This window comes from Lactuca sativa, chromosome 9 (assembly GCF_002870075.4).
Source record: "Lactuca sativa cultivar Salinas chromosome 9, Lsat_Salinas_v11, whole genome shotgun sequence".
Taxonomy (NCBI): domain Eukaryota; kingdom Viridiplantae; phylum Streptophyta; class Magnoliopsida; order Asterales; family Asteraceae; genus Lactuca; species Lactuca sativa.
In genome coordinates, this window is record NC_056631.2 from 220,283,332 (window position 1) to 220,296,395 (window position 13,064).

Sequence of the window (13,064 nt, forward strand, 5' to 3'; positions counted from 1 at the left end):
GAAGGGCATTTTTGGAAAGCAATGTGCTTTCACCATTTTTTTTCAAATTCTAATAATTCATTTTACTCCAAATTTTGAAAGGTTTCATCAATCGATCCCCATTTTACTCCAAATTTTGTCAATTTTTTTTTACCGGGCCTTAAGGGGATCGTTTTGGCTTAAAAAATCAAGTGTTTTGGAAAACTCTCATTTTTGATGTGCAGAAGTACCCGCGGCCAGCCCGCGGCCCGAGCTTTACCCGCGTGTGTGATCAGAAAGTTTTCTAGCAAGTAGACACGGCCGGCCCGCGGCCCGAGCCCAGCCCGCGTGGGGTTAAGCTCAAATTAAGTCCAGTACACGCGGCCCGCGCCTCACCCGCGTGGGTTTTCAAAAGACTTGGTGATTTTTTTTGAGTAACCAGTACCCGCGGCCAACCCGCGGCCCAAGCTCCACCCGCGCGTAAGTCAGAATAATCCGAGCAAGCTAGACGCGGCCAGCACGCGGCCCGCGCCCAGCCCGCGTGTTGGTCGTTTGACTGGGATTTTGAGCTGTTGACTGCCTTGACTTTCTTTAACCAAGAGATTTAATGAGTTGACCAAACATTGACCGAGCTTGACCTTCCTTGACCAAAGATTAAACACCTCCAGCACCCTTCTTCTTCATTCTAACCTAACACATTCCTCCATTTTCTCTCTAGAAGCTCAAGAACACTAAACCCACTTCTCACTAAAATCCATTTTCCCGGAGTTCTACCGGTCGGAATCTCACGAAACCACCGCCATTCTTCTCCATTTTTCATCCTCTACAAACCCCACCCAAATTCCGGTCCGATCTGTGGCCGGAATTCCGGGCGCCACCACCACCTTTTTTCACGTTTTGCGGCCAATGCCGGCCACCATTGGAGAATTCGAGCACGGGGTTTTGTTTCTCTCATCAAGAGCTTTCTAGTCATACCAATCTTCCCACAAAAACTCACGAAAAATTTCCGTCTAATTTCGGGTGCCGCCACTCCATTCGCCGGAATGTCATTTTGAAGCTAATTTGTGGGGTCGTTTTAGCGATTAAAGTGTGAAATACGGAGCAAAATCGCAAGCTTGGGGTATGTCTTGACGAAATCTTTTTGGTGACACTAATTCTCCCGAGTCTTATAAATTAGGTAATTTCATTCCTTTAACTTATTGTTTACATCCCAATTTCTCATTTGTTGTTGGTATTGTGTGCTTTTGTGTGGCTTGAAAGTTATTGTTGGTAAAATTTTGTCCCGACAAAATGTCTAAACGTGCAAAAATGGGGACGGGAGCAACTTCCTCTAAAGGAGGTTCGAAGGGAAAATCCACGGATCCCCCGTTTCGTTTGTTGAATCGTGAGGACCGTAAAACCTATGATTTTCTCGTTTCAAATAAGCATCAAGTCAAGTCAACGAAATTCCTCCATAGGGAATCTTTTGCTAGTCTTGGGGTGCTCGATGGAGTCCAAGCATTGTTTAACAACATCGGGTGGGGTCAATTCCTCTATAACCGTGCCGCCACCTATGTTGAACCCACCTTGGAATTTCTTGCCACATTCAATCCAGAGGAGGAAGCCCAAACTGTCACCTTCCAAATGCTCGGTGAGAAACGATCCCTGCCACATCGGGTCGTGAACGCCCTAATGGGCGCACCAGTGGACAACTTGTATTACCAACAAGACCCATGGCCAGGAAACTTCAATGAGCACCACTTTTGGCAGCAAATTACCAACGAGCCACAATATTCATCGTCTTCGTCAAAGGCCTCCTCCATAATTCACCCATGTTTGCGCCTAGCGCATCGAGTTCTCACATGTACCATTTTCGCCCGCTCCGAAGTGGGACAAATTTCAAAGGCGGAATTATTTTTTCTTTGGTGCATGACTCGTGAGAACGGTCCGCGGCCGGATTTTGCCTCCTTTTTCTTCACCAAATGTTACAACCTCACAACTATGGACAAAGGAGACATTTTCATTGGGGGATTGATCACCCTCATTGCATCCCGGCCACCGCTTCAACTTCATCTCTCTACTCTTCCATTCGAGAAGGCTTCCGGCCCCTCTAGCCTTGACGGCAACGCACTTCGCCGAATGCAACTCATCCGGGATTCGGTCGTCGGTCCCATGTGGATCCTTGACAACCAACCATACCTCATTCTCCCCCATGAGTATATAGGGAGTTTTGAGCCGACCGATCCCGAGAATTGGATCATTCCATCAGACTACCCTCCACCTGTAGATGATGAGTATGACCAGTTTCAGCCTACACAGCAATTCGTCGAGCCTCAGTTCCAGCCGCAGCAGCAGGGGGGACACGAAGTTCCACCATATTTCCCCCCTACGTTCTTTGATCAATTTGCCACAATGTTCTCCACGGTGCAGCGCATCGACATCATCTACTTGAACATCATCATTTGGTTGTGCATGAGCTTCCACTTGAATTGGATCTACTTGAACTGGTTCCACAGTACCTGCTATACAAAGGTGTAGTTAATGAGTTGGATATTGTAGTATAATTACATTGTTTTAATAGCATACCTTTCTCTGTTTTACATTTATTAGCTTTCTTCTTTTTTAGCAGTGAAGTGGATGCTGCATCTTTTGGCCCGTTTCTTGCAGGACATGTTGATCTATTATGGCCCGTTTCTCTACAAATGGTGCATCTCATAGCTGCACCTGCTTTTGAGATAGTATGCCTTGTTTTCCCCTGGCTTTCCCTCTCAGATTGATCCATTTTCCTTTTAATGGTTGGCCTTCCTGGTAACCTTCTTTTTTGGGGAGGCAATGGCTTCATGTAGGTAACTTCAGGCCACATGGAACTACCATTAAGTGGATTAACGGTATGGTTGTAACAAGTCAAGAACATGGTTGTATGGAACCATGGTGCAACATAATCCTCTGCATTCCTATTGAGGTATGAAATGGCTGCCACTGTATGCACACATGGGATACCTAATACTTGCCAAGATCTACATCAACATGTGTTGTTGTTAAGGTCCACAACATATCCATCATTTCCAATCCTAACCTCATATTGTGTATCCCAGAAGGTATAACCCCCCAAAATTTGCCCACAAAAATAAGAAGTTCTATTAATCTTATAGATGAGACATATAATATTTATAAAATAGAAGTTATATCATATCTTTGTTGTTTCTTTAGCTTTGATATCTTCAACCTTATAGATGGATGATAGCTTCATTTTATTTACTTCTTTTTATAGTTTATTTTAGCACATTTCATTCGCATTTTAGTTAACTTCCATGCATATTTTCCCTTTTATTATTTTTATGACCATTTCAGGGTACTTTCTAGTTTCTTGAGCATTATTGCAGATTTTCTTGGAAACTAGCGGGGCGGCACTCTTGGGAGGCGATTGGGCTTGAAAGGAATTGGGGATTTCGTGCTTGATGGCTATGGAGGTGATTCATGGAGTAGATTTGTCGATTGCTCGAAGGCGCAGAAGTGTTGAACTTTAAATTTGAAAGGGCGCGAAAGAATTCTTGAGTGTGCAAGATTGATGTTTAAGAGTTTGCGGAAGTTTAGAATGATGTGGATAGACAAATTGGGCTTTAATTGAAGAAATATTGAAGAAAAATGGGCTAGGAGTTGATTGGATTCGAACTGGGCCAATGGATTAGCTGTGGGGGCCCAAAACTTGAAGAAGCCCAAAATTACCCGTCAGAGCCCGCGGCCCGCGTAAGATTCCCCGCGGCCCGCGTGGGTTCCTGACTAGGGCAATTTCGGGATTTTGCTAAGAGCTCTATTTTGGGAAGTTTGGTGTGCCTCTTTAGCCTTATCTTGAAGGTCCGATTTTCATACTTTCTCTCTGGAGTTTGGAGCATTTTTGGAGGCCAAGAACACTTGAAGAATATCTTCTTTTCATCTCTTGAATCTTGTCAAATGTTTGGTACAATCTTATCTAACTTTGTTCATTTGAATTTAGCCATGCTTGGCTAAGCAAATCTTGGTTGACTTTTTGTTGAATCCTTTGAATTTTTGTTGAATGTTGAAGAATCCATGAACTTGTTCTTAAATCTTTATGGAAATGTTTTGTGTTTTATCATATTATCACTACTAGTATGTTTTTATTCATGAGTTTAAATGTGTTTGTGGTGATTAGTTGGCTAATTTCTTGATTAAGTAAATGATCCTCAAATTAGCAAGCAACAAATGATTTTTGTGTTGTTTTGCTTCACACAATCATAAAAACATTTCCTCCAACATGGTAGTGAAAGAAATTGACTCCTCTTGGATTTGGTGACTTTTTGGTTCTTAATGCTAGTTGACTTTCACTAATTACATGTTATTTGGAATTAGTGACTTTGACTAAGGAAATTGTTATGAGCTTCTCTAGCCATTTCAACAATTAAGAAAAGTCTAGGTAATCTCAAGCTTCTTGGATTACTATAACCAAATTAAGGATTTAAATCAAAGTATTGCACCATTGGATTCTAATGATATGTTCATCAAAAGTCAAAGTGAGGAAACTTTAAGTCAACCATCTCTCCTTTATTGATTTTACATCAAACTCTTATTTTTGTTGCATTTGTCTATTTAAATCATAGTTAACTCTAGTTTGTTTCAAGTATTTCAAAACACCAAAACCCCCCCATTTTATTTTTATTGTCATTTTACAAGTATTTTTACAAAGAGATTTTTCATAGAGTTATAAATTGAACCAATCTCCGTGGATTCGATCCCTTTACCACTATACACTATTTTAGTGTGTAATATTTAGGGTTATTATTTGTGTTGGCCTCGACAACCACCAATGGACATATTTTCAAATTCCCCCAACTTTGTCCCTCTAGCAACATTTTATACATCCACTTCATTGCATAAATCCTTATCTCTTCCAACAAGGTGATGAGTGGCCTCTTCCTAGCAAGATCAATAACAGAGTTGAAAATTTCTGATATGCCATTCTCATAAGCATCACAAGCCCTATCCACTTCAAAGAATGCCATGCACCAACTTTTAGGATCCCTTTCCATGAGGTGCTCATAAGCCAAATGGTCAATTTTTTTTATGGAATTCATTTCTGCCTCAAATTGAGGTTGAGTAGTACTAGCAGTTGCTGCCCAAAACAACTTCCTATATTGTTCACCTTTGAATCTTTTCTTGAAGTTAGCATAGATGTGCCTAGCACATTGTCTATGCTCTGCTGTTGTAACTCTTTCTTTGACAGCCTCTATTAATCCTTGAAAGAAAGCATGAAATAAATGACATAACAAAAACATTCTACTTAAACAAAACAAAACAGAAATATACCTTGTGTTGGTCTGATATGAGGGTCAATCCATGACCAATTCCCATTTCAATGTCATCCAGAAGGAGGTCAAGAAACCACTTCCATGTTTCCTTATTTTCAACTTCCACCACAGCCCATGCAATAGGGAAGATGTGGTTGTTTGCATCCCTACCCATAGCTGCTAACAGTTGGCCTCTACATATACCCTTTAAAAAACAACCATCTACCCCTATTACCCTCCTACATGCTGCAATCCAACCATCCTTCACACCCTTAAAACAAACATACATTTTAGAAAAGTAAGTGGTGGAATCAGGCATGACATTCACATCTATCTTTACTGTTGAACCAAGATTTGTCCTCATTATTTCTTCTCCATAACTCCATACTTTACCATAATGTTCTATCAAACTGCCCTCTATCTCATCCAAAGCATATCTCCTAGCATTTCTACATTGAGTGACACTAACAATCAAGTTAAACTTTGTACTCACGTTGGCTTTCATTTTCCTTATGCTCATTTTGGGGTTCTCACAAGTTGATTCTTAAAATGCTTTCCAATCCATTTATATGTTACAATGGAACCAAGTTTGAAGACTCTTGAACAGTTATGGTGTAACACCCAAAGTTTTGGAGGCCAAGAAAGGAAAGAAAACCCTAATTTTTAGGGGCGACTCGGCGAGTCCAAGCGGGATCCGGGTCGAGGTGTAAGTGACCAACTCGGCGAGTCGGCCAAGTGGACTCGGCGAGTCTGGTCTGTGCAAGGAAAACCCTAAATCCGGGACTTTGGGCGCTATTTAAGCTCCTTATTCTCTCCATTAGGGTTCCTTAGAGCCTCCCTCATTCAGAAAGCGAACCTTAAGCCTCCATTGTTGTGCATTCAAGCTTCCAAGCCATTTTTAGGTGATTTGAAGGAAGAAGAAAGAGGGGAATCAGTTAAGCTTCAAGGATTGGCTTCAAATCTGGAGTTTGTGGAGCCTTTCTGAGATATTGAAGGTAATAAGTCGTTCTCTCCTTTAGATCTTCCATGGTTGTGAGATTTGGGGCTTTTAAGCTATGGTTTGTCACCCATTTGAGTTAGAAGTCGGATCTGGAGTTGCTACTTCAGATCCAAGTGTCTTATGGACTAGAGAAGCATAAAGTATCAGCCCTTGAGTCAATTTTGAAGCCCCTTGGCCTTAAACCCTAGTTTATGGTGTATTTTGCCTAGATCTCCATCTCTACATGTAAAGTTTGCAACTTTACGTGAGGAATAGGCATGGGAATGGTGGATTTGCAGTTTGGAGTCCATGCATGACTCAAAAGTCCTCTGCATGTATGTAGATCGGAATGGACTCGGCGAGTCCTTTGAGTGGACTCGGCGAGTAGCATGAAGACGAGGAGGAACTCGACGAGTGGGATGAACAGCTCGTCGAATCAGATGATGTTGGGTAGGAACTCGGCGAGTTGGATGAACAACTCGGCGAGTTTGTTGAAGGTTGTCCTGGACTAGGCGAGTCTGTTCTTGGACTCGGCGAGTCAGTTCGTGAAACCCCAAACCCTTCGAGTTGAGACTCGAATCAGTGAGTCGAATGGAGACTCGGTGAGTTGGACGGGTCAGGACTCGGTAATCGGTAGACTCGGCGAGTCATGGACTGACTCGGCGAGTCGAGTCGCTAAGAGAAGGACTCTGAACATATGAACTCGGCGAGTCAATAGGGTGACTCAGCGAGTAGGGTTGACCTGGAAGGTTGACTTTGACCAGGACTTTGTCTTTGACCAGAGTTGACTTGGTTGTCTTTCGGGGGTCAGATAGACTCAGTGTTGCCTTGACATTGGTAGCTCGGGGAGCGAGTGGAGCAGGGGTTCAGAGAGTTGTCGGTCAGCAGCCAGAGGATTATCAGCAGAGTTCAGCAGTGCGAGGTGAGTCTCCTCACTGTTTGTATGGGTCTAAGGCATCAATGCCGGCCCATTTAGAATATGCATGAAAGACCAGGGGGTGGCTCCTGGCACACAGTATGTTATTATGGATGATAGGAAGACCCGGGGGTTAGCCCTAGGAAATATGCATGAAAGACCAGGGGGTGGCTCCTGGCACACAATATGTTATTATGGATGACAGAAAGACCCGGGGGTTATCCCTAGGCAATATGTATGAAAGACCAGGAGGTGGCTCCTGGCGCATTGTATGCTATTATATATGAAAGACCAGGAGGTGGCTTCTGGCACACTGTATGTTGTTTAGCTAAGTAGAGTAGTATGTACGGTTGTCTTTGTGATACTTGCATAAAAGACCAAGGGGTGGCCCTTGGCACATGTTTGTAAGACCAGGGGTGGCCCTTAGCACTTGTCTGTAAGACCTAGGGAGCGGCCCAGGCTTGACCAGGAAGACCATGCGCGGCCCGTGGCATAATGGCAAGACTATGTTTGGCACATAGCACCTTACTTGATTATGGATAAGTCGGTTATGTATGGTTCTTGGCTATGAATGGTTTGTATGGTATGTGGTATCTGGGGAACTCACTAAGCTTCGTGCTTACGGTTTTCAGTTTTGGTTTCAGGTACTTCCGGTAGCGGATGATGGAGCTCGGGATGATCGCATGGCACACACCATAGATTAGTCAGCCTGAGAATGTTTTACTCTGATAATGAACATATGTTTTGAAAACTAATACTCTATTTATGTTTTGAAATGATGATTTTACGTTAATTAATATTTTATTAAAAGAGATTTTTAGTCTTGAATTTTGGGACGTTACATATGGTCATCAACTAAGGACTTAATCCAGAAAGACCTTTCACTACTCATCCAGGAAGCCCACAGTCTAAAAGGACAAGAGGGGTTCTTGTTATCTTTACAACATCTCACTAATAATCTCTGACTATCATTTTTCTCAAAATAAAGGTTGTACCCATTCTTCACTGCATAGTTAGTCAAACAATTTTTCAGTTCCATGGGGTTAAAGAATCTCATACCTAGAATTGGCACCAGTTTGTCCCATTTCTGGTTCTCATTATGGACAGGGTACACTGTTTTGTCATCTCCATTCTAAGTTTCAACCTCATCAGTTTCAGCCTCATCATTTATATCCTTACACATACCTGACACCCGATGTAAGAATTCATCACCAATAGTTTTGTCAAGAGAAGGAATGTAATCATCTGCTTCATGCTCATATGGAATATCATCAGAAAGTTGTGAATCTTTATCATCATCCAGGTCTTCCTCAGAATAATGCCCTTCATCATCTTCCACTACTTCCATATCAGCCCAATCAAGTACAGGTTCATTTTCTTGGTCTATATACACATTCATTCTTAGACCAACTTTATCACTATAACCCGTTTCAATAAACTCAAAGTAGTCAGCATCATTCCTAATTCTCCTAATACCCTCTGCCAATGGTTCATTTCTAGTGCAATAATATACATTATCACAACTGTCTTCAATCAACTTTGTAATGAACAAGTTAAAGTCTTTGAGATCCATTGCACCAAAATCGACATCATAGATTGAAACAACAGCGTTCAAGTACACTAATGGTTTTGGTGCGAATAAGCCATTATAATGTATATAAACTGTTAAATATTTACATTGTTTGGAATCGGATGCCATCTTCTTCACTATAACAATCGCATTCACCAGTTCTCTTCAATTTCCTAACCGTATGCTTCGATTGAACTTTTTCTTCAATTTAACAAACCCTAACTGTAAGGACAAAGGGGTGAAAGAGAAATGCTAATTAAATGTGTTCTAAACATGTCATCTCTAATTAAATATGGTAACCGGTAAAACAAGTGATAACCAGATGCAGTGGCTTTGGTAAGCAGAAATTATAAGTTCAATTGTATAATAATAATAATAATAATAATAATAAATAATAAAAAAAAAGTACCTAATGAATACAAGATTGAATACTTTATTACCCTCAAAAAGGTCATTTTCCCTTTGCCAAATAACTATCATAATAAACAATCCCAAAAATTCCATTTGCAAAATAAATTGCAACTCTAACGAATATTAATAAATTTGGAGGAAAAACGCCTAGCATTGTAACAGATCTGATCTAAAAAAATTCCTTGGAAGTAAGAAAACCACAAAACACACATTCTCAACCAACAAAAATTGAGTTTAAAAATATAAAAAGTAAAACAATGATATAATAGACAAAATCCATGGCATCGTATCCCAAAGCCAAAAGGGGCATCTAACCACTTTTTCTCAATTCTACCTACATATGATATGATAGTGATAGTACCACCACCATCCATCCTATTATACTTTTTCCACCATTGAAACAAAACAAAAAAATATCAACCCAAAAAATCATCATTTGCTATCAGTAAAATCTGCGTCAATCACATCTCCTTCAGGTCCCTTACTCGACGACGACGATGATGATGGTTCAGACGCCTCCCCACCAGGTGCCGCCCCAGCCCCTGGTGCACCACCACCACCGGGCTGGTTGTACAGCGACTGTCCCAGCTGCATCACCTCCTGGTTAAGTGCTGCCATGGCGTCTTTAATGGTCTGTGTTGATCCGCCAGAAATAGCCTCCTTCAACTCCCCAAGTTTGGCCTCCACCTTCTCTTTCACAGCTACTGGAACCTTCTCTCCAAGCTCCTTCAACTGCTTTTCTGTCTGGTACACAACTGAATCCGCTTGGTTCTTTGTGTCAATCGCATCTCTTTTCTCTTTGTCTTCTTTTGCAAACTTTTCCGCTTCACTAACCATTCTTTGTACCTGTTTTTTCATGTTTCATTGTTATTATAATAATCCTTTACATTTTTTTTTTTAAATAAAAGAAAAAAGAGATAAGAATTAAAGATACCTCATCACTAGGCAATGTGCTAGCACCAGTAATTGTAATATCTTGTTTCTTTCCTGTACCTTTGTCAATGGCAGTTACAGAAAGGATACCATTTGCATCAATGTCGAATTTAACCTCGATTTGTGGGACCCCACGTGGGGCCGGTGGGATTCCATCTAGACGGAAGCTTCCGAGAGACTTGTTGTCTCTAACAAACTCACGTTCACCTTGAAGGACGTTGATTTCCACACTTGTTTGGCCATCGGCGGCTGTGGAGAAAACCTCAGATTTTGATGTTGGCAAGGTTGTGTTTCTTGGGATGATTTTTGTCATCACACCTCCCAAAGTTTCTAGACCAATCGATAATGGTGTTACGTCTAGAAGAACAATGTCGCTTACATCACCCGCCAAAACACCAGCCTACAAATCAACAACAATTAAACATCAATTATATGCAAAAGACATAAATGCCCTCCTAATCCATTAACAAATTGTCTTAAGGGAATGGGGGGGTATACCTGAACTGCAGCACCCAAGGCAACAACTTCATCTGGATTGACAGTAACATTTGGTTCCTTTCCGGTTAAGCTCTTAACAACTTCTATAACAGCTGGAATACGTGTTGAGCCACCAACAAGGATCACCTCATCTATATCTTTAAAAGATAACTTTGCATCCCTTAGAGAATTTTCAACTGGTCTTTTAAGCCTGAAAGAATGACCAAAGTTTTTTTTTTAACAAATTTGCCCTCATCCATTTTTTCCATTGACTAAATGGTATTAAGCATAGTAGGTACCTATCAAGTAGGTCTGAGCATAGTTCCTCGAACTTTGCCCTTGTAAGGGTAGTATCAATGTGTTTAGGGCCATCAGCAGTGGCTGTAATGAATGGCAGGCTGAGAAAGAAAGATTATATAGTTATTATAAATCAGCAAATTAACAAAAAAAAAAAATCAAATTGGGTACCAATATATACTATGATCATGAGTTATGTAATACCTAATATTTGCTTGTGTCAAAGTTGATAGTTCCATTTTAGCCTTTTCAGCTGTCTCAGTCAACCGTTGCAGAGCTTGTTTATCTTTCAGGAGATCAATGCCTTCATCTTTCTTGAAACTAGCAGCAAGCCAATCCACAATTCTCTGAACGATATAGCATACAAGAAATATAAATTTACAGATCAAAAGTTATAAGCGAAGACCAATAATTACTAATTAGTCCTTAGCAAATTCTCACCTTGTCAAAATCGTCACCACCGAGATGGGTGTCTCCAGAAGTAGACAACACCTCAAAGACTCCATCACCAACCTCAAGAACTGTAAATGATATACAAAAACGAAGGTGAGTTTGACAGTTAGCTTATTAGCTTGTATACACAACAATATGGTTCACTTATCGATAACTTTAAATTTCCTTACCTGAAACATCAAAAGTACCACCTCCAAGGTCAAACACCAATATGGTTTCATTGTTCTTCCTTTCAAAACCATAAGCTAGTGAAGCAGCTGTAGGTTCATTGATAATACGCAGGACTTCAAGACCAGCAATACGACCAGCATCCTTGGTTGCTGTTCTTTGAGAATCATTGAAGTAAGCAGGAACAGTGACAACAGCCTTGGTGACCTTATCGTTCAGAAACTTTGAAGCATCGTCCACAAGCTTTCTCAAAACCTGGATATTAGAGTAATAACAAGAAGGTTATGTCAAAGAAAGATTCTAAATAACCATCAAACTGTGAACCTTATCTACAGTTAATAACATATGTTTTGTACATTTAGCTGTAAACCTTATGGATAAACTCGAAAGGAAGTCATTATATATCATGTTATCGTGCTTGGACATTATATTTGAAGATCTTATCTCTATAGTGTATACCACTAAGCTACAATTAAACACCAACGGGCAACAGCAATTGTGAAACAGTGCTAATTATGTTATGTAAAGAGCATATGAATGACTTGATTCTTACAAACCAGTTGAACAAATCATAATTCAATTACCTGTGCTGAGATTTCTTCAGCAGCAAACTGTTTCCCAATAGCAGGGCAATCGAGTTTAACATTTCCATTCTCATCGCGCACCACCGTGTAGGAAACCTGTTTGGACTCCTCATCCACCTCCGACATCTTCCTCCCAATAAATCTCTTCACCGAAAAGAACGTATTCTCAGGGTTGACAACAGCTTGCCTCTTCGCAATCTGTCCCACCAACCTATCTCCGTTCTTCGTGTACGCCACCACCGACGGAGTAGTCCTCTGTCCTTCGGCGTTAGTCACAATAACAGGCTTCCCACCTTCCATGGCACCAACGGCGGAGTTTGTGGTTCCCAGATCGATTCCAACAACCTTCTCAGCCACAACTCTAAGCGGACCATTTCTTCTTGTCTTCTTGAGCTTGACAAATGATTTCTGGTGCGAAAACGAAACGGATTTGGTTAATCCTTTGCCGAAGAAGACGGTTTTGGGTGAATTTTGAGTAGAGGCAAAGGGAGTGCCTCCGAGAGCGTGAATCTGGGCTGTTGATGAAGCCATTGTGATAGAGTTTTAAGAGAATCTAGGGGTGGTATAAGTGTAACCCTAAAGAATTGAGGAGTATGAAGAAGAATGGGAGTGAAATGGTGAGGTTTTGGGGGAGTAGAGTAGATAAAAAGGGGACGGAGATTGGGAGGAGAGGGTTAGGTAGGGACACGTGAACGGCTCTAGAATCTTCTTCCTCTCCAAATTGTATGGTCAGGATATGGGCTGCTTTCAATACTTCAATTGCCTTTGAAACACTGGAAAATCATTCCAAAAATATAGTTCAATTGCCTTTGTAACATTTTATTAGGTTTAACCATTTATTTTCTCGTTTGTTCTAAAAAAATCTTTCAATTTGAACAAAAGTAACATTGTGATCACTCTTATCTGTTAGAATCGGTTTTGCAAAGTTTTATGTATTGACATAGCTTGTAATTAGCTTACATGTCATCTTATGTGGCTAATGGTTATACACATAAGGTCTTCTTACAAAAGAACTAGGATTTATATGCATTTTACA

General features: G+C 40.9%; 1 protein-coding gene across 1 annotated transcript; it reads right to left on the minus strand.

Moving 5' to 3' along the window:
- Positions 1-9,327: 9,327 nt before the first annotated feature.
- On the minus strand, positions 9,328-12,662 carry LOC111879003 (stromal 70 kDa heat shock-related protein, chloroplastic). The gene is made up of 8 exons (XM_023875471.3): positions 12,029-12,662; positions 11,447-11,699; positions 11,265-11,344; positions 11,028-11,170; positions 10,826-10,924; positions 10,548-10,737; positions 10,051-10,449; positions 9,328-9,962 (listed from the first exon to the last, which is right to left on the minus strand). The coding sequence occupies exons 1-8, from the start codon at positions 12,557-12,559 to the stop codon at positions 9,549-9,551; spliced, it is 2,109 nt and encodes a 702-aa protein (XP_023731239.1). The 5' UTR covers positions 12,560-12,662; the 3' UTR covers positions 9,328-9,548.
- Positions 12,663-13,064: the final 402 nt, after the last annotated feature.

Bases quoted from the DNA above. Each gene is read 5' to 3' on its own strand.
- LOC111879003 (XM_023875471.3), bottom strand. From the start codon at position 12,559: ATGGCTTCATCAACAGCCCAGATTCACGCTCTCGGAGGCACTCCCTTT. The intron at 11,171-11,264 runs GTGAGAATTTGC...TATATCGTTCAG, and splicing joins GTGGTGACGATTTTGACAAG to AGAATTGTGGATTGGCTTGC. The intron at 9,963-10,050 runs GTATCTTTAATT...ATGAAAAAACAG, and splicing joins GCACATTGCCTAGTGATGAG to GTACAAAGAATGGTTAGTGA.